Here is a 20022-nt window from a genome sequence, read left to right as displayed (position 1 = left end):
ATTGACAACGCCTGGCGGGTGTTGTGTTGCTTTAAGGACGCTTTATGGTGCGCCAGAAAGCGCCTTATCCACCAGCGGGAGAGGATGTCCATTGAGGACTGTTGCAGACTGGTTCACAGTCTGCTCAGAGACTATAACCTGATGGATCTCATGGAGGAAGAGGAGGTCTGAAGATTTCCCCTTCCCCCACTCTCCCTTGTGTGTCTTTGTCCATTCAATAAAGCTTCGGGCCTGTGATTTCATTCCCCTCCCCTTACCCCTCTCTTCCACCCCCCATCACACCTGTTGCTTTTTTGAAATGTTTATTATTTGATATCGTTTAAGGAATGCAACGTATAGATAACGTATTTTTCAGTTTCATGCTTTAGGGGTATTGCGGCGTCATGCATGATGTGATGGCACGGGGTATCCTTACTCCGCACAACACATCAGGCATCATACCGCAGAATGAATGTATGTGATTGAATGTATTTATTAGTATGACCGGAAATGTAATGTAGTGTATTTATGCGCTGCGTCGCAGTACAGGGGAGAATGTACCCCGACAAAAGTATTGTTTTTTGTATATCTTTTATGCAAAATAAAGATTACATTTTCAACCAAAAACATGTTAATTACACAGGTTCCGAGGCTAATTTACTGCAGATAAGGCACTATGTGAGTTTAATTACCACCTTAATCAGCCACAGAACCTGTGTAATTAATATGTTTGGGTTCAAAAGGATGAGGCGGAAACCCTAGGTGTGGGGTCAGATGGGACACGAGGTGACCTTTTCTTGAATGCTTCCCATCCCTTGCCTGGGCCTTTTGTATCACATTTATTGTATTTGTTCCCAATATGTATTCTTTATACATATTACATTCATGTTTAATGTATTTTTTCCCCTCTCCCCCTTATTATTATTTTATGTATACATTTGTAGACTGATTCTATTCTGTTTACTGTTTTCATACTTGTACCTTTTTGTACTGGTTATACCTATTGTAAATCTCAATAAAAAACTTTATTTAAAAAAATAAAAATACACTTAAAAAAACTATATTTATAAGAAGGGGTGCACAGCCAGATCCCACATTCCTCTGCTCCACCTTTATTATATACAGTAAACCCCCTTCATCGCGGGGGTTACGTTCCAGACCCACCCGCAATAAGTGAAAAACCACAAAAAAGAAATACTCTATTTAAATACACCCTAGGCGTGTTTTTATATTTTTTTTACGATACTTTTAAACGCATTTTAAGGTCTTTAAACACACTTTTAAAACAATAGAAACACGTTTAAACACATAAAAGATATTGAGAAAGAGAGAGCAAGAGCAATGGAAAACACAAAAATATTTAATTAATAATTAATATAATAATAATAATAATAATATTAGGTCTTAGAGAAAATAAAACGCGAAATACCGGGACGGCAAAAACTGAACCGCGATATAACGGGGGTTTACTGTATTCACAAACCTGACAAATATACATCAGCTGGGGAAGGAAAGCGCAGACCTGCGCCCTCTGCTGGCCAATGGCTGCAGAAAGAACCTTTGCCCAGATTGGCACCTAAGAGGACCCGTAGCAGTGTAAGCGGCCATTTTCTTGTAGCACAAAGGGAAAGGGAAGGAAGTTGAGCAGCGGCCATTTTGTTGTGGTTCATCAGGAATTTTGTAGAATTGATAGAAGGGCGCAGGTGCCAGCTTCCCCTTGCTCTGTCCATTGTGTATTTACTTTCACAATGCAGGGTGTGTGTGTGTGTGTGCAGGCTAAAACAGGTAGGTTGGTTCAATGTATATAATCATGATATTATTAATATTAGCTTAATCTGGGCTATATGGGGACTGAAATAATTAGAGTGATTAGGGGTGTATAGAAAGTGCAGCAGTGTATTAAATACATAGCAGTGTATAATCTCTACTAGGACCCTAAAATTCACCCCCATTTTTTTTTACAGTTAAATATAGGGGGTGTCCCCTAATGTTACCCTCATACAATCATGGAATAATTGGACATACAATGTGCAATCAACATACCCAGTTCAGGGTGTAAAGTTCACCTTCAGCTATTGAGCTCTGTAGACGCCAAGCTTTTTTCAACAAGGCAACTTGCTCAAATTTAAAGGGTTTCTTCACCTTTATGTAACGCTCTGCTATTTATAATTAGGGGTTTGGATCTTCAGCTGCAGAAAACCACTCAGTAGTATTGCAGAGAATATGTTAAGTCACCCGACCTAACTCTCTTTACTCATCACAGTGGTTGGAAACCGTTTCTGGACACACAAAGCACAAATGCTAGCAGAAGCACAGCAGATCAATCTTATGCAACAATGAGAGTAGCAAGCAGCAATGGGTTAATTACTCAGGAGTTGGTATTTAGATACAGTAGGTTAGCAAGCAGACATACAAGGGAATGTATTCTCTTCATCCAATGCAAGCTACATATGAGATGTTTTAAGATGTGGTAATGGTACTAGCAGTAGGAAAGGGAGGGGTCCCCTTTAGGGTACTTATCAGTATTGGAATCTCTAATGAATCAGTGGCAGACAGGGTTCCAGGAGAGAGGTAGCTGGAGGATGTTTCAGTCAGATAGGTAAGGCAGCGGTGCGGGGTCACTCGGTAGGCACAAGAAGTGTTGTAGGGTAAGGCTTCCGGTATGAGCGGTTGCACGAACAAATTGTTTGTGCAAACCGCTGATTGAAATAGACTCCCTGAGTGGTGCTCGAGAATGACGTCACACGTGACGTCAAACGTCATGACGCCCACATGCGTTCCACCTGACCGAGGGATTCTTACACTTTATCAAAAAACTGCCTGGGCATCTGTAGAGGTTGTTAAAAGAGGCCCAGCAGTTACTACTCATCTCCACTATCACAGGAGTGAGCTCAGAGCTAAAGCATCAGGGGGGGAGGAAGAGCATGTGACGGGGTTGGAATCAAAGAAAGTCCTTGCTCCCGTGATGGTGGAGTTGAGCAGTGACAGCCAGACGGCTCTTAGCAATGGCCTAAGAGTTATCCAGGAGGCTTTATTAGGTAAGTAAATAAATGGACTATAGCAAGGGCTTTGTTCAATTTTGGTCAAAGCTGCACGGTTTGTTTTACTCTACAGATGCCTCTTGTCTGCATAGGCAGTTTTTTTGGTAAAGGAGAACTATCCCTTTTAAGTTGTACGTTTTTCACAGATAGATCCCTCTGGCCCTATAAATCATTTTCTAATGAATGATTTTTTTACCACAATGGCACGAAACGATAAAATGTTCTTCATCTGAATGGTTTCCTCCATGAGACTTCTCAAGAACGTAGTTGGCTTCCTATGATGGGGTCATGTTGTTAGTTACTGAGGTTTTCAATATGACCCGCGCTCCTGCCATTGTTTGAGATTACATGGTGCCACGTTCAGTCCAATGTATTCAGGTGTGATATAACCTCCTGTTTGTATGATGTGTCTTTATTATTGTTAGTTTGCTGTTGTGTAAAGCCCCGTACACACCATAAGAAATTTGGAAGGGAAATTTCGTCCGACGACCGATCTGCCGATTTTCGGAATGTTAGTATACTGCTTTCGACAGCCGACTCCGACTTTCGGCTGCAAAATCCTGGTGTGCAGGCATTCAAATTTTTGTCCTCCGTCAACACACGTCCGATTTTCGTCTCATTAGTACAGATTTCGATGGGGAAAAATCTTATGAGCAAGACTAGGCATGCTCAGAGATGAAAGAACACAAAGAAAACAATCTAACACATGACATCACTTCTGAAGTAGAATTCTGTCGTATGGGAAAATTTGTGTGCAGTCTAGAGCACATTCCAACCAACAGACACGCACTCTGGACAAAAGACGGACGACCGGTCGGCGGAAATTCGTAGTGTGTGTACGAGGCTTAACTCTACAGCAGCTGTTCTCAACCTTTTTCCTTTGGAGGAACCCTTGAAATAGTTTTCCTAGTCTCAGGGAACCGCTAATAAAAATGTACTTCAGCATGAATAGATATATATACTAATAAAGAATAAGAAAATCAGAAAAGAAATGTGCCACTTACATTATTGGTTAGTTGAGAAGGGTCACTTCACATTGGCGGTCAGTGCAGAAAGGACCACAGCTGGTCAGTGGAGGCATGCCCTTCTTATATCAGTAGTCAATGGGAAGAATGTCCTTTATTTTAATGATTAGATGTAAAGGCCCGTGCACACGTACCGATCGTCGGCCGAAAAGCGTCGGCCGACGACGGATCTGCCGATTGTAGGCTTGTTAGTATGATGCCTCCGACAGCCGTCAGCGCACATTCTGCCGACAAGAATCTGTCATGCAAGCATTAAAATTTTTGTATGCCGACACCAGAGCGGCCGATTGTTCGCCAGTCAGTACAGAATTCGGCCGACAGACCGCAGATTTGCAAGACTGGGCATGCTCAGAAAAGAAAAAACACAGGGAAAGTTAACCATTACATGACATCACTTCTGCAGTCGGCTGTAGTCGGCGGACAAAATTCTTGTGCTGTCTTTGCACTTTTCAACAGACACCGACAGCCCGGGGACAAAAGACGGCCGATCGTTCGCCGACGATCGGTACGTGTGTACGGGGCTTTAGAATGCTCCACTTATAGACAGCTAAAAAGATCTTTGGTTATTGTCCTGAGAGATGAGAGGAGAAGTTCCATCAAACACACTCTGAGACTCCATTGAACCCACTCCGATGGCCCTGCTGACAGATATCAACTTCAGAACTTTGCAGTCACTATCAGGTGTGAAATCACCATGTCACTGCTCAAGGAGCCCCTAGTAAACTGTGGAGGAACCCAAGGGTTCCATGGAACCCTGTTTGAGAAAGGCTCTAGAGCAGTGGTCCTCAACTCCGGTCCTCGGGGCCCACTAACAGGCCAGGTTTGCAAGATAACTAAATTACATCGCAGGTGATCTCATTTGCTGCTCAGTGATTGCAGTATTCTAGTCTGCATCTCCCCAAGGTAATACTTAAAATCTGGCCTGTTAGTGTGCCCCGAGGACCAGGGTTGAGGACCACTGCTCTAGAGCTCTAGAGCTTTGAGCTGAAGGAGAGGTCTTGCTTCAAGAAGAAGTTGATTGTGTTTGGAAGGCTATTAAGGACCAGTAGTTTACCTGTAATAATAAAAGTCTTTTTTTTTTGTTTGCATCGTTACAAAATTTCCTGCCGAAAATCTGATTGGAAGGCTCTTCCATGTGAACTAAAGTAAGTTCCTTCAGTCATGACTGATCCACACGATATGGATAAAGAGAGGAAGAAGACGACCCAGAGGATCCTAAACCTCACCCTGGAGATCATGTACCTACTGACCAGACAGGTGAGGAGGATTCTGGGAGGTCACATGACATTACTCTTAAATCTATGATTAAAACACAAACCTGATTGGAGAGGTATGGAGGATTCTGGGAGGTCACATGACATCACTCTTATCTCTATTAATAAAACACAGACCTGACCGGAGAGATGAGGATTTTAGGAGGTTAGATGACATCACTCTTATCTCTATTAATAAAACACAAACCGGACCGGAGAGGTGAGGAGGATTCTGGGAGGTCACATGACATCACTCTTATCTCTATTAATAAAACACAGACCGGACCGGAGAGGTGAGGGGGACTCTGGGAGGTCACATGACATCACTCTTATATCTATGATTAAAACACAGACCTGACCGGAGAGGTGAGGAGGATTCTAGGAGGTTATATGACATCACTCTTATCTCTATTAATAAAACACAGAGCTGACCGGAGAGGTGAGGAGGATTCTGGGAGGTGACATGACATCACTCTTATCTCTATTAATAAAACACAGAGCTGACCGGAGAGGTGAGGAGGATTCTGGGAGGTCACATGACATCACTCTTATCTCTATTTATAAAACACAGACCGGACCGGAGAGGTGAGGAGGATTCTGGGAGATGACATGGCATCACTCTTATCTCTATTTATAAAACACAGACCGGACCGGAGAGGTGAGGAGGATTCTGGGAGGTGACATGACATCACTCTTATCTCTATTAATAAAGCACAGACCTGACCAGAGAGGTGAGGAGGATTCTGTGAGTTCACTTGACATCAAAAAGAGGCTAGGCGGGAGACGTGAAGGATTCTGGGAATGTCACATTATGTTACTTTTATTGCTAGACCCGACACCTGAATTGATAGGTAAAGGTTCTTTTGTTGCAAGAGCACGTACGTTAAGTGCTGTATCTGGTAATATGTGTACATGTATTTTAATACTCAGGATTACATAGTGGTGAAGAAGGCCTCTGGTGAACATGTGACACTCAACTTCAATATAGAGCCTCCAAGTCCCTCCATGATACCTGACCAAATCAATGTCAAGAGAATTCTGGATGTCACATATGAGATCATTGAGCTGCTGAGTGGAGAGGTGAGCGGTGCTGGGAAATATGGGGCATTATCCAGTAACAGACAAGGGATGTATCTGGATGGTGACCATATCATTTTATGTGTCAGGTTCCAATACGGCAGTGGTCCTCAACTCCAGTCCTCAGGGCACACTAACAGGCCAGATTTTAAGTATTACCTTGGGGAGATGAAGACTAGAGTACTGCAATCACTGAGCAGCAAATTATATCACCTGGGATGGATTTCAGTTAGCTTGGAAATCTGGCCTGTTAGTGGGCCCTGAGGACCGGAGTTGAGGACCACTGCTATATGGTGTCAGGATGTCCCTGTCTTTTTCTCCATGTAGGAATGGGAGTATTTAGAATGCCACAAGGATCTCTACAAGGACGTCATGATGGAGAACCAGCCGACCCTCCCATCACTGGGTAAGTGGAGACTTTTTTTTCTTGTAAAGGAGAGAAGAGTATTCAGGATCCCCCTAGATACACACATCCTCTCATAGAAAGACATAGAAATAATTGGGTTGATTTACTAAAGCCAAATATACTGTGCAGTGCAAGTGCACTTGCTCCAGAGCTTGGGTAATGGGGTAAAGCTTCAGTTTGCAAAGAATACCCAATCACATGCAAGGAAAAAAAAAACAGCCTTTTTGCTTGCACATGATTGCATGATAGAAATCATCAGAACTTACCCTCAGATCTAGAGCAACTGCACTTGCAGTTCACAGTATATTTGCCTTTAGTAAATCAACCTCAATGTATTCAGTCAGTGTGTGTGTTTCCTACAGATGGATCCAGTAACAGAAATCCCCCAGAGAGATGTCCCCGTCCTCTGTATTCCCGGGACTCCACACAGGAAGATCAGGAGATCCCTCAGGAGGAGCAGGTAGATGGGACTGATATTCTTCATCTATGCTATTTGAACTGCACACATTCTTGTTGGATAAAAAGACTGTAATATACTGTATAATGTATATATATATATATATATATATATATATATACACCCACACACACTGTATTACCAAAAGTATTGGCTTTACACGCACATGAACTTTAATGGCATCCCAGTCTTAGTCCGTAGGGTTCAATATTGAGTTGGCCCACCCTTTGCAGTATAACAGCTTCAACTCTTCTGGAAAGGCTGTCCACAAGGTTTAGGAGTGTGTCTATGGGAATGTTTGACCATTCTTCCAGAAGCACATTTGTGAGGCCAGGCACTGATGTTGAATCAGAAGCCCTGGCTCACCGTCTCCACTCTGACCATCCCTAAGGTGTTCTATCGGGTTGAGGTCAGGATTCTGTGCAGGCCAGTCAAGTTCCTCCACCCCAAACTCACTCATCCATGTCTTGATGGACCTTGCTTTTGCACTGGTGTGCAGTCGTGTTGAAACAGGAAGGGGCCATCCCCAAACTGTTCCCACAGAGTTGGGAGCATGAAATTGTCCAAAATGTCTTGGTATGTGTTATACCTGAAGGGTTTCACATGTACTGTCACTTTAAGACTGGCTCCACCCAGGAGTGATGACAAGGGTCAAGGGGCAGAGTGGCCATCTTAGAGACATGTAAGAGATGCATTGATATACTGAGCTGTCCTGTAATGCATGTTGGAGTGTACAGTGAGTCCTGAATAAACAACCGTTGTTCCAGATCAGAGTCCTGTGTCTCTCACAACACAGAGAATATAACAGTATGGTGACGCCTTAAGAGTTCCCTTCGCTGGAACTAAGGGGCCAAGCCCAACGCATATATACTGTATATATATATACAGTCAGGTCCATAAATATTGGGACATCAACACAATTCTAATCTTTTTGGCTCTTTACACCACCACAATGGATTTCAAATGAAACAAACAAGATGTGCTTTAACTGCAGACTTTCAGCTTTAATTTGAGGGTATTTACGTATATCCAAATCAGGTGAACGGTGTAAGAACTACAACAGTTTGTATACGTGCCTCCTACTTTTTAAGGGACCAAAAGTAATGGGACAGATTAACAATCATAAATCAAACTTTCACTTTTTAATACTTGGTTGCAAATCCTTTGCAGTCAATTACAGCCTGAATTCTGGAACGCATAGACATCACCAGACACTGGGTTTCATCCCTGGTGATGCTCTGCCAGGCCTCTACTGCAACTGTCTTCAGTTCCTGCTTGTTCTTGGGGCATTTTCCCTTCAGTTTTGTCTTCAGCAAGTGAAATGCATGCTCAATCGGATTCAGGTCAGGTGATTGACTTGGCCATTGCATAACATTCCACTTCTTTCCCTTAAAAAACTCTTTGGTTGCTTTCGCAGTATGCTTCAGGTCATTGTCCGTCTGCACTGTGAAGCGCCGTCCAATGAGTTCTGAAGCATTTGGCTGAATATGAGCAGATAATATTGCCCAAAACACTTCAGAATTCATCCTGCTGCTTTTGTCAGCAGTCACATCATCAATAAATACAAGAGAACCAGTTCCATTGGCAGCCATACATGCTGTTAAACTTTCAGTGCGAAATAGAAATACAATTTTTATTATTACAGGTCAAGAATTGTGAACTTTGAGGCCCCCATTGACCTTGCTACATATTGAGTCAAAACTCTTTCAGTTTGAAACACACATTGCGTCCATTGTTTGAGATGGTTTTGTTTGCCTGTACGTTGAGATGAGAAGCTGTGTCATCTACCCCCGAAAGGAAATTGTGTTGGTTAAACTTTGAATAAGAGAAACCAGAAAGATCATAAAACTTTGTTCGGCCATGAGACATTTATCACACAATGGGCGAAACTCAATTTCGGGATAACACCTGTTTTCAATCACCTACCAGCAAATAAGCCATTGTCTAAATCATGAGAGGACAAACAAAACTGTTTGGACAAAGACTAGAATCTGTCATTTATTTACCTAAACACAAACAGGGGGATAAAGTTGTTGAAATCTACACGGAGTCACATAAACATTGTCACTTAGATTGATGAGAACTGCAAATCTCAAAATGAATTTCAGAAAATCATAAATTGATATCTTTGCCCCATCATATACAAAAGGTGTTATGGAACTATGATGTTATGACAACCTCCTACTGAGAAGTACATTATATTCTATCATATAGTAGTGTCAAAGGGTCAGAAATTTCGCCCATATTTTATAATCCAGTCCCCATATCATGAATGTACTGTTGTTAACATAATAATGCCTAAATGGATAATATTCTGATCAGAAGTAACCATGTATAGGACAAGTTACATATACAAGCTTTTGTGTATCAATATATATATATAACCGTATATTTTTCGATATAATTCTTACTGCTACTAATTGAAGTCTTGGGTTAAAGAGTAAAATCCAATATATATATATTACATAAGAGATATTAAATATGAGAATGGTGGTATCCAGATTAATCTTTATTCAGATACCTGGTGGATTAAATGGACGTCATAGATGAGAGCATGATTACATTTATGTTTTTTATAATAGTCTTAAATGGAGAAATCTTTAATTAATTTTAATATACTGGTTAACCAAGAGGTGTCACCCTATGACATCACCAGTTAATGAATAAGATGTTCCAACCAATAGGAATAATGTTCCTCCCACTGGGTTTGGCTTATGATAATTTTTACTGCCCTTTTGTTCAACACAAAATAAAAAGAAACCAGAGATGTAATAGGACACAACACAACAGACACACACAAGACACAAGACACATCACACTTACAACATACACACTACTAACAGCCATGCATAGACTCATCTACACAGACGCCATCTTGGTCCACCCTGTATCTGAACCTTTGAGGGACGCCAAAAGAAGCTCCTCCCTAATTGGCCACCATCTTGGAAATGCAGCCATCTTAAAAGGAACCTGGTAACTACTATTCTAAGCTAAGCGGCCATTTTAAATATGGTAATTATGCCTTGCTGTTATTTGATTATTATTCAATATTGTTTATGTACTTCCTTAAATGTTTTACATTTCCTATTTAAAGGGTAACGAAAGTACAATCCCAGCCGTATAACCCATATGTAGATTTTTCTCTAAAGAGATGATTTTTGTTTTTATAACATTTTTTAATATCAGATTAAGCGCATTATTTGCAATTTTACGTCTTCCGTTTTGCATGGCTTATTCTCACTTCATCTGCAGTGGAATGACTTTCGGCCATGTGATTCGCAGACTATTGTGGTCTGATTATATAGAATATTAATGTATGGTTCATACTACACCTGGGAAAAACATAATCTTGTTTTATTTTACTTCATCGTTTAGCTAAATATCACATTGCATTTATCGTTTTAAGTTGGTATTTTATGTAAGGTTATCTCTTTGTGTCACTCAAGTATGATCATTTATGGTGAAAATATGTCTTGCGAATAAATATTCTTATATATATATATTCCCTACTGTAGACTGCTTCACTAAGATTGGTATATGCTTTTATAAAGAAATTAACTGATATAAAAAAAAGAACTTGGGAAAATTGCGTGGTATACTATGAGTGTCTGAACAAAATTAATTGGGTTTTTTTTTCTTAGATATTAAATTATTTGCCGTAATCGGCTGGAGGCACTGCGTCATAATTCTATTGATAGTTCAGACACCGCCTTTTAGTAATAAATTAAAAATAGTCAAATTTTATACCAAAACGCACAACATATTAAATGGAGTTGCACTGCTGAGATATCATTAATTTCTTACATATGCCAATCATAATTTTGATCATGGTGACATAATTAATAACTTTGCAAAAAAAAAAAATAGAATTTTTTTTTAATATTTTTTTTTTAAATTATTTAATTGTGAATATTGATAGTAATGCCCTAAAATGTCTACATAAGGTAAGGTTCACGCTGCCAACTCTGGCTAGATGTCAATCCCACAGCCCCAGTAGATTCGGCACAGATCTAGAATATGTAGAGACACCTCTCTGAGTCTAAAATGGTGGTGTATGTATAGGCTAGTTGGAGTCATACCAAAATCCTCAGAAAAAGTCGGGCCAAAAATGGGCACCAGACGTGGGTAGGGGAAAACCTGATGTATGAACTCACCGAAAGCTTCTCTAACCCCAAAGACGTCAGGAAGCGTGATCACATACTTTTAGAATCATGGCCAATCTTACTGTATCTCTGTGAGGAACTGCACCATAAGGCTCAGCAAAAAGGAATTTAGTAAAGTTCTAATCTCCACTCCAAATAATAAGAAGTGAGATAAGGAACCTCCTTGAGCAGGTGAAAGTGACCTCTATTGGGACACATAGGTTAAGAGAATGTAGCACGAAACTGCAGGAAAAAGTAGAACTGTGGCAGAAGTTGTATTCAGAAAGCTGTAATATAAGCAACCATTTGAAAGAGCAATGTAAACGATTAATGCAATAAGTAGGAAGTTTTGAGCAAGGAAAAATGTTTTTTTTTTATTAGTGGAAGTTGCCAAGTAACCAGCAGTTGAAAATTAAGTTGCAGAGTAACCAGCAGTGGAAAATTTAAAAAAAAAAAAATAAATAAATAAAAATAAAAATGTAACAGTTCCAGTAAGGACAGGAATTCATAAATAAATAAATAGGAAAGTTCAAAAAGGTTATGGTGTCCATACAAAAGGGTACTGCTTATCAGTCCTGCATTATAAATAAAATGAAGTAATTAATTAGACCCAGATATGACTCCCAGTCTGATGGTTATGACCCAGACAAGGGGGGGAGAGTCAGGCAAAGAGTCCACGTCCTACCCCAGCCATATTCCTAAGATAGGAGGGCAGAAATTGGGCAGCCATACATAACTAGGTATGAGTCATATCAGGTCACCGCAAAAAGACTAGCACCCCTAAAAAGATACCATACACCTCCAGAATTTAAAAAGTTTGTTTTAAAAGAGTACTGTCCCGATTTTTATTAAGACAGGGTCCTTAGATATTACTAATCATTTTGAGGCCTATGAAAACAGCCTATCTGGGTTGTGCTTCAAGGATGTAATTTAAAAGTCGGCCCACACATAAAAAAAAAAAATCCTTAACGCTGCTAGAGCTGCTATATATAATTTAAAAGGTACACAGCACCAAAGCCCACTGAATTTTTGCTGTACTGTACTCAAAAGTGCCTAACACCCTTCAATGGAGGAGCCTGAGTACAACTATCCAGAATTTAAAACCCTGTGCTTTGAGGCATCGGCCAGGTACATAAAAATAAGTTTGGCCAGGGACTACAAGTTGGGATGTTCACTGGAATGGTTGGCAAAAGAGAGCGACAATTTGCACTCTATCCAACAGACCAGTGAACCTAAGAAAGGCGTGAGCCTGTCACCAAAATTGTGGCAGAAACACACCTTTCTCCTCAACCTTAACACTAAAAAAAAAATAATAATAATAAATAAATAAATAAAAAGGAGCCAGATTTTATACCGGATACCTCAAGGAGGACACCGGACACCCCACAAATAAGGAGGGGGGAACAGAGGCCATTTTAGGATTTCCTTCCAAGGGGACAGGGCCCAAGGGTTAAAAGAATCTCCAGGGAGTATCCCCAAAGAGCCCAATTCACCCTTGAGAATGGAAATCCTCGCTATGCCAAAAATCCTCAACAAGAGAGGGGGACCCCACAAATAAATAGGGATTTGCCCCATCTTAGGGCTCCCCAAAATCCTCGGGAAGATGAACAGACATTAAGGCCCAGACCCCGCCAGAACCGAGCAAATGGTTCTGATGGGGATCTGTCCCATCTGTCTGTACCCGAGAGACATAGGCACCGCAGGAAGCGGAGCCAAATAAAAAAAAAAAAAAAAAGCCAATAATTCTATTTCTGAAAAGATTTTTCAGCAGAATAGATGCCAAGGTGGATCGGATGATCACTTGGTTCACTCAGGGCACTGTAGCCCGAACTAAAATAATTCCTCTTTAGGAACAAATCTTGTGGCCAGCCAAAGGCCACAAAATCCTTAAATGCCCAAATAGCAAGGGATCAGAGGGACACACTGAATGGATGCATAGGAGACAGAGGTTCTAACACCATTTTATCCCCACGTCACAGTATTGAGGATCCTGAAAATCCCTGTCAGGGGGATCTTGGTTGTTAGATAATAACTACTCTCCTATTTTTCAGTGGTCACTTCATCCCTCTGACTCAAACAGGTCGCTCAAAGCGGGCACATTTCGAAAAATCGCCAATGGCGGTGATACAAGGAGGATCAAACCCTAATGACGTAATGAAGTCAAGAGGTTAAAGGTGGTATTACGGTAACCAAGAAGAATCCTCAATGTCAGGTAGTTTTGTTGCCTACCATGAATTGCATTGATGCCCCAAAGGGGGGATATTATATTTTTTTTTCCTCCCAAGTAGAAGGTAAATTCTAACAAAATAGTATATCACTGTTCAATTGTTCAATGTGTGGTATCCATGGTGATGAATACGTCCCCATGTTAATGAGCCCCAGAAGTCAGTCTCCCCTGGGAAAGGTTGCATATATAGTCTCACCGTCCATGGTGGTCAGATAAAAGGCTGATCACACGATGGAATAAAAGGAGGACTCTGAGGAAGCTCAGGATACTAACCTTACATTGAAATCCCAACTAAAAGTTATGGCTGAAAACTGTATGTATCATTTTCTCATGGAATCCATTTTCCTTTATAGGACTAAGAGATCCAGGAAGTAAGCAGGAAACCGAGAGTCTGATGTGTCTGAGACACCCAAAGGGGGGTACAGTGTGAAGGACCCCGGGATACCCCTGATGGCCGGTCTACCAAGACGAACCCGTCAAGACAGCCAAAGGCAAAAGTGCCCGGAGAAATCCACATTCCACTGGCCAACAGATGATAACCCTTGGATCCACACCTCACTCGGAGTCACCATGCTTGTTTACTGAAGTCACTACACCTACTTGCAGGTGTCTACACCCCATTCAACTATTCCATACCTATCTACAAAGCTGTCAAAGTCCGATTTAAGCCCTATTTCTTCAAGAGTCTGCCTTGGAAAAATGTTTCAAATGGCTACGGCATTTTTCACACTTTTTCCAAGGAGGGGGGATTTGTTAAACTTTCAGTGCGAAATAGAAATACAATTTTTATTATTACAGGTCAAGAATTGTGAACTTTGAGGCCCCCATTGACCTTGCTACATATTGAGTCAAAACTCTTTCAGTTTGAAACACACATTGCGTCCATTGTTTGAGATGGTTTTGTTTGCCTGTACGTTGAGATGAGAAGCTGTGTCATCTACCCCCGAAAGGAAATTGTGTTGGTTAAACTTTGAATAAGAGAAACCAGAAAGATCATAAAACTTTGTTCGGCCATGAGACATTTATCACACAATGGGCGAAACTCAATTTCGGGATAACACCTGTTTTCAATCACCTACCAGCAAATAAGCCATTGTCTAAATCATGAGAGGACAAACAAAACTGTTTGGACAAAGACTAGAATCTGTCATTTATTTACCTAAACACAAACAGGGGGATAAAGTTGTTGAAATCTACACGGAGTCACATAAACATTGTCACTTAGATTGATGAGAACTGCAAATCTCAAAATGAATTTCAGAAAATCATAAATTGATATCTTTGCCCCATCATATACAAAAGGTGTTATGGAACTATGATGTTATGACAACCTCCTACTGAGAAGTACATTATATTCTATCATATAGTAGTGTCAAAGGGTCAGAAATTTCGCCCATATTTTATAATCCAGTCCCCATATCATGAATGTACTGTTGTTAACATAATAATGCCTAAATGGATAATATTCTGATCAGAAGTAACCATGTATAGGACAAGTTACATATACAAGCTTTTGTGTATCAATATATATATATAACCGTATATTTTTCGATATAATTCTTACTGCTACTAATTGAAGTCTTGGGTTAAAGAGTAAAATCCAATATATATATATTACATAAGAGATATTAAATATGAGAATGGTGGTATCCAGATTAATCTTTATTCAGATACCTGGTGGATTAAATGGACGTCATAGATGAGAGCATGATTACATTTATGTTTTTTATAATAGTCTTAAATGGAGAAATCTTTAATTAATTTTAATATACTGGTTAACCAAGAGGTGTCACCCTATGACATCACCAGTTAATGAATAAGATGTTCCAACCAATAGGAATAATGTTCCTCCCACTGGGTTTGGCTTATGATAATTTTTACTGCCCTTTTGTTCAACACAAAATAAAAAGAAACCAGAGATGTAATAGGACACAACACAACAGACACACACAAGACACAAGACACATCACACTTACAACATACACACTACTAACAGCCATGCATAGACTCATCTACACAGACGCCATCTTGGTCCACCCTGTATCTGAACCTTTGAGGGACGCCAAAAGAAGCTCCTCCCTAATTGGCCACCATCTTGGAAATGCAGCCATCTTAAAAGGAACCTGGTAACTACTATTCTAAGCTAAGCGGCCATTTTAAATATGGTAATTATGCCTTGCTGTTATTTGATTATTATTCAATATTGTTTATGTACTTCCTTAAATGTTTTACATTTCCTATTTAAAGGGTAACGAAAGTACAATCCCAGCCGTATAACCCATATGTAGATTTTTCTCTAAAGAGATGATTTTTGTTTTTATAACATTTTTTAATATCAGATTAAGCGCATTATTTGCAATTTTACGTCTTCCGTTTTGCATGGCTTATTCTCACTTCATCTGCAGTGGAATGACTTTCGGCCATGTGATTCGCAGACTATTGTGGTCTGATTATATAGAATATTAATGTATGGTTCATACTACACCTGGGAAAAACATAATCTTGTTTTATTTTACTTCATCGTTTAGCTAAATATCACATTGCATTTATCGTTTTAAGTTGGTATTTTATGTAAGGTTATCTCTTTGTGTCACTCAAGTATGATCATTTATGGTGAAAATATGTCTTGCGAATAAATATTCTTATATATATATATTCCCTACTGTAGACTGCTTCACTAAGATTGGTATATGCTTTTATAAAGAAATTAACTGATATAAAAAAAAGAACTTGGGAAAATTGCGTGGTATACTATGAGTGTCTGAACAAAATTAATTGGGTTTTTTTTTCTTAGATATTAAATTATTTGCCGTAATCGGCTGGAGGCACTGCGTCATAATTCTATTGATAGTTCAGACACCGCCTTTTAGTAATAAATTAAAAATAGTCAAATTTTATACCAAAACGCACAACAATGCCCACGCCATGACACTACCACCACCATGCTTCACTGATGAGGTGGTATGCTTTGGATCATGAGCAGTTCCTTTCCTTCTCCATACTCTTCTCTTCCCATCACTCTGGTACAAGTTGATCTTGGTCTCATCTGTCCATAGGATGTTGTTCCAGAACTGTGAAGGCTTTTTTAGATGTTGTTTGGCAAACTCTAATCTGGCCTTCTTGTTTTGGAGGCTCACCAATGGTTTACATCTTGTGGTGAAACCTCTGTATTCACTCTGGTGAAGTCTTCTCTTGATTGTTGCTTTTGACACACATACAGTATCCCAATATTTATGGACCTGACTGTATATATACAGAGTATATATATATATATATATATATATATATATATATATATATAAACATATTTTTCCAAAGCCTTGATTAAATGCTATTATACATTTTTGTATTATTCAGGGTGAAGATCTAATTGATATTAAGGTTGAAGTTAAAGAAGAATCAGTAGGGCCATATATGAAGGAAGATGAGACATGCAGGGAGGAAATTCCTCCAGAGATCAGCACAGGTGAGTAATAAACGGTAAATCCAGAGAAGAGTCCCAGATTCTCCTTGTTCAATCTCTTCCTCTCCCCCCTCCTCTGTCAGTAGACAGTAATGGGGGGGACAGTATGTGCCCAGTGGGGGAGTCAGGAGCCATCAGCCTCTATTAGACTCCGGCTCTGCTCTTCATATCATATCATTGTGTGTTACCAGCCAAGAGACGTGACCAGTCTCCCCCCACACACACTCTCTGGGGTCTCTCATACATCTCAGTACAGGGGGCTTCACTCTCATCTTTATTCACAGACACCAGAGCCACTCAGACAGAGGTCAAAAGTGAAGAGGAGGAACTACAAGTACTAATTAAAAAGAATGAAGAGCAGGAAATCCCTCAATATATCAGCATAGGTGAGTATTAAACACTAAATTTAGAAAAGCTACTTTGGCCCCAAACGCGTTTCGTCCCTCGGGTGTGCATGCAGTCTCAGTCCAGAAAAGAGTCCCAGATTCTCCTTGTTCAGTCCCTACAACAATCTCTTCTCCCCCCCCCTCCTCTGTCAATAGACAGTAATGGGGGGACAGTATGTGCCCAGTGTTGGAGTCATGAGCCATCAGCCTCTATTAGACTCCGGTTCTCCTCCTCCTATCAAGTCATTCTATGTTGATGGTTAGGTATGCCAGCAGGTTGGCATGTTCTCCTTACAAAGTAGTTGGTTTACTTTTAGGTGCTTTTGATCTCTTTGTCCTCCTCTTTAGATGTATTCGCATTAAAGTGTTACTAAACCGAGGAGCCTGCACTCACTATGTCTGGTCTCCCACAGTACACAGAACATGGAAATGCAATCATGTTAGTAAATATAAACTGCTATAAACCTTTTCTCATCAGCAGTATATAGCAGTCTTGTGATTTTTATTAGTGTCTGGTTAAAGCTTGTAGGAGGAGCTTTAATTCTCCTCTGATCGTCCTATGAGGCTGCATGACCCCTGACCCTCTGTCTGGACAGTACTGATTGGCCCTGTTCCTAAATACCTTTTCTCATCATCAGTATATACTGTAGCAGTCTTGTGACTTCTATTAGTACCTAGTTAAAGCTTGTAGGAGGAATGTATTCTGTACTGGCTGTCCTATGAGGCTGCAGGACCCCTGACCCTCTGTCTGGACAGTGCTGATTGGCCCTGTGCCTAAATACATTTTCTCATCATCAGTATATACTGTAGCAGTCTTGTGACTTCTATTAGTGCCTAGTTAAAGCTTGTAGGAGGAATGTTCATACTGTACTGACTGTCCTATGAGGCTGCAGAACCCCAGACCCTCTGTCTGGACAGTGCTGATTGGCCCTGTGCTGATCACATGCACTCTCCCAAGAAAAAAAAAAACTCTCTAGCAATACACACCAAACTGGGCATGTGCAAGCGGACTCCACTAATTTTGCCTTATCCGGACATGTTTTGGGGACAATGCAAGAAGGGGCAGATGAGAGAAGACAGAATCAAACAGCCCTTTTTACACAATGCAGAGGATAAACTCCGTAGGTTCCACAGTGAGTATAACAAGCATGCTTTATTGCATATACAGACTGATTTTGCTGTTGTGGGTTTAGTAACACTTTAACTTCTATGAGGAGAAAATGATTTCTGATGCAAGCAATTTTCTATGTATTCAAACAAAAATTCTTCTTACATTCTTTTTCTTGTTTCCTTCAGATGGCCGACACAGCAAGAACAACTCAGAGAAATGTCCGATTATCTCTACGTATTGTGAAATAGAAGATGATGACATCACATCCTGTTCCTCAAAAGAAAACCCTATTACTTCGGATATTGATCCTGTACTTCACAGTTCAGATGTATCGTCTGATCCTTCTACACAAAGGGGGAGTTTTCACGATCGCTCACCTCCCGTCACCCATCAGACAGCCCATGCAGGATGTGACTCGTTTCCATGTGCTGAATGTCTCACGGAGAGAGCAGAACGTATCACATACCAGAAGTCTCACACAAGGGAGAAACCTTTTTCATGTTTAAAGTGTGGGAAGTGTTTTCCTTGGAAATCACATCTCATCGCACATGAAAAAATTCACACGGGGGAGAAGTCCTATTCCTGTTCTGAATGTGGAAAGTGTTTTTCCTGGAGAAGAAACCTCACCATACATAAACGAGTTCACACAGGAGAACGGCCGTATGCGTGTTCTGTGTGCGGAAAATGTTTTAGACAGAAGTCGGTTCTCGACATCCACGAACGAACTCACAGGCCAGAAAAGCCATTCTCCTGTTCCGAGTGCGGGAAATGTTTTACCCAGAAAGGACAACTTGTTTCCCATCAGAAGACTCACACGGGGGAGAAGCCTTTTTCATGTTCTGAGTGTGGCAAGTGCTTCGGTTCAAAGTCAGATCTTATAAGACATCAGAGAAGCCACACGGGGGAGAAGCCGTTTTCGTGTCCTGAATGTGGGAAGTGTTTTTCTTACCGGGCCAATCTAGTCCAGCACCAGAGAGGCCACACGGGCATTAAACCGTATCAATGTCCCGAATGCGGGAGAGGTTTTAAAAGAAAGTCCCATCTGAATGAGCACCAGAAGATTCACAGCAGCAATCGCCCATTCTCGTGTTCGGAGTGCAGGAGAGAGTATACCAGTAGAGCTGCTCTAGCTAGGCACGAGAGACTCCACACTGGTGATTGTCCATATTTCTGTTCAGCGTGTGATCGAGGCTTTAACAATAAATCCGATTTGGTAATACACGAGAGAGTCCACTCTGGGGATCGCCCCTATTCGTGTTCAGCGTGTGGGAGAAGCTTTACCAGCAAATCAGCGCTGGGTAGACATGAGAGAGCCCACACTGGCGATCACCCGTATTCATGTAATGAGTGTGGACAACAGTTTTCACATAAATCCTCCCTTATGTCACATCTCAGTTGCCATGAAAGACAAGAGTTTCCTGTGCCTAGAGGCAGCAGCTTAGTAACTTAAATTTA

General features: G+C 40.7%; 1 protein-coding gene across 1 annotated transcript in view; it reads left to right on the top strand.

The window, feature by feature from the left end:
• Positions 1-20022, top strand: part of LOC309564357 (uncharacterized protein) — a 1447080-nt gene that overhangs the window by 1373564 nt on the left and 53494 nt on the right. The window contains exons 12-15 of the mRNA XM_082268984.1: positions 6229-6378; positions 16965-17073; positions 17355-17456; positions 18753-20008. Of these exons, the coding sequence (XP_082125110.1) occupies positions 6229-6378; positions 16965-17073; positions 17355-17456; positions 18753-20008 (1617 nt within the window). The remainder of the gene's footprint in view (positions 1-6228; positions 6379-16964; positions 17074-17354; positions 17457-18752; positions 20009-20022) is intronic.

This window comes from Pelophylax lessonae (assembly GCF_965119305.1).
Source record: "Pelophylax lessonae genome assembly, chromosome: 9".
Lineage (NCBI taxonomy): Eukaryota > Metazoa > Chordata > Amphibia > Anura > Ranidae > Pelophylax > Pelophylax lessonae.
Note: the sequence above shows the minus strand (reverse complement) of the source record. Positions and strands in the feature narration are given on the sequence as shown.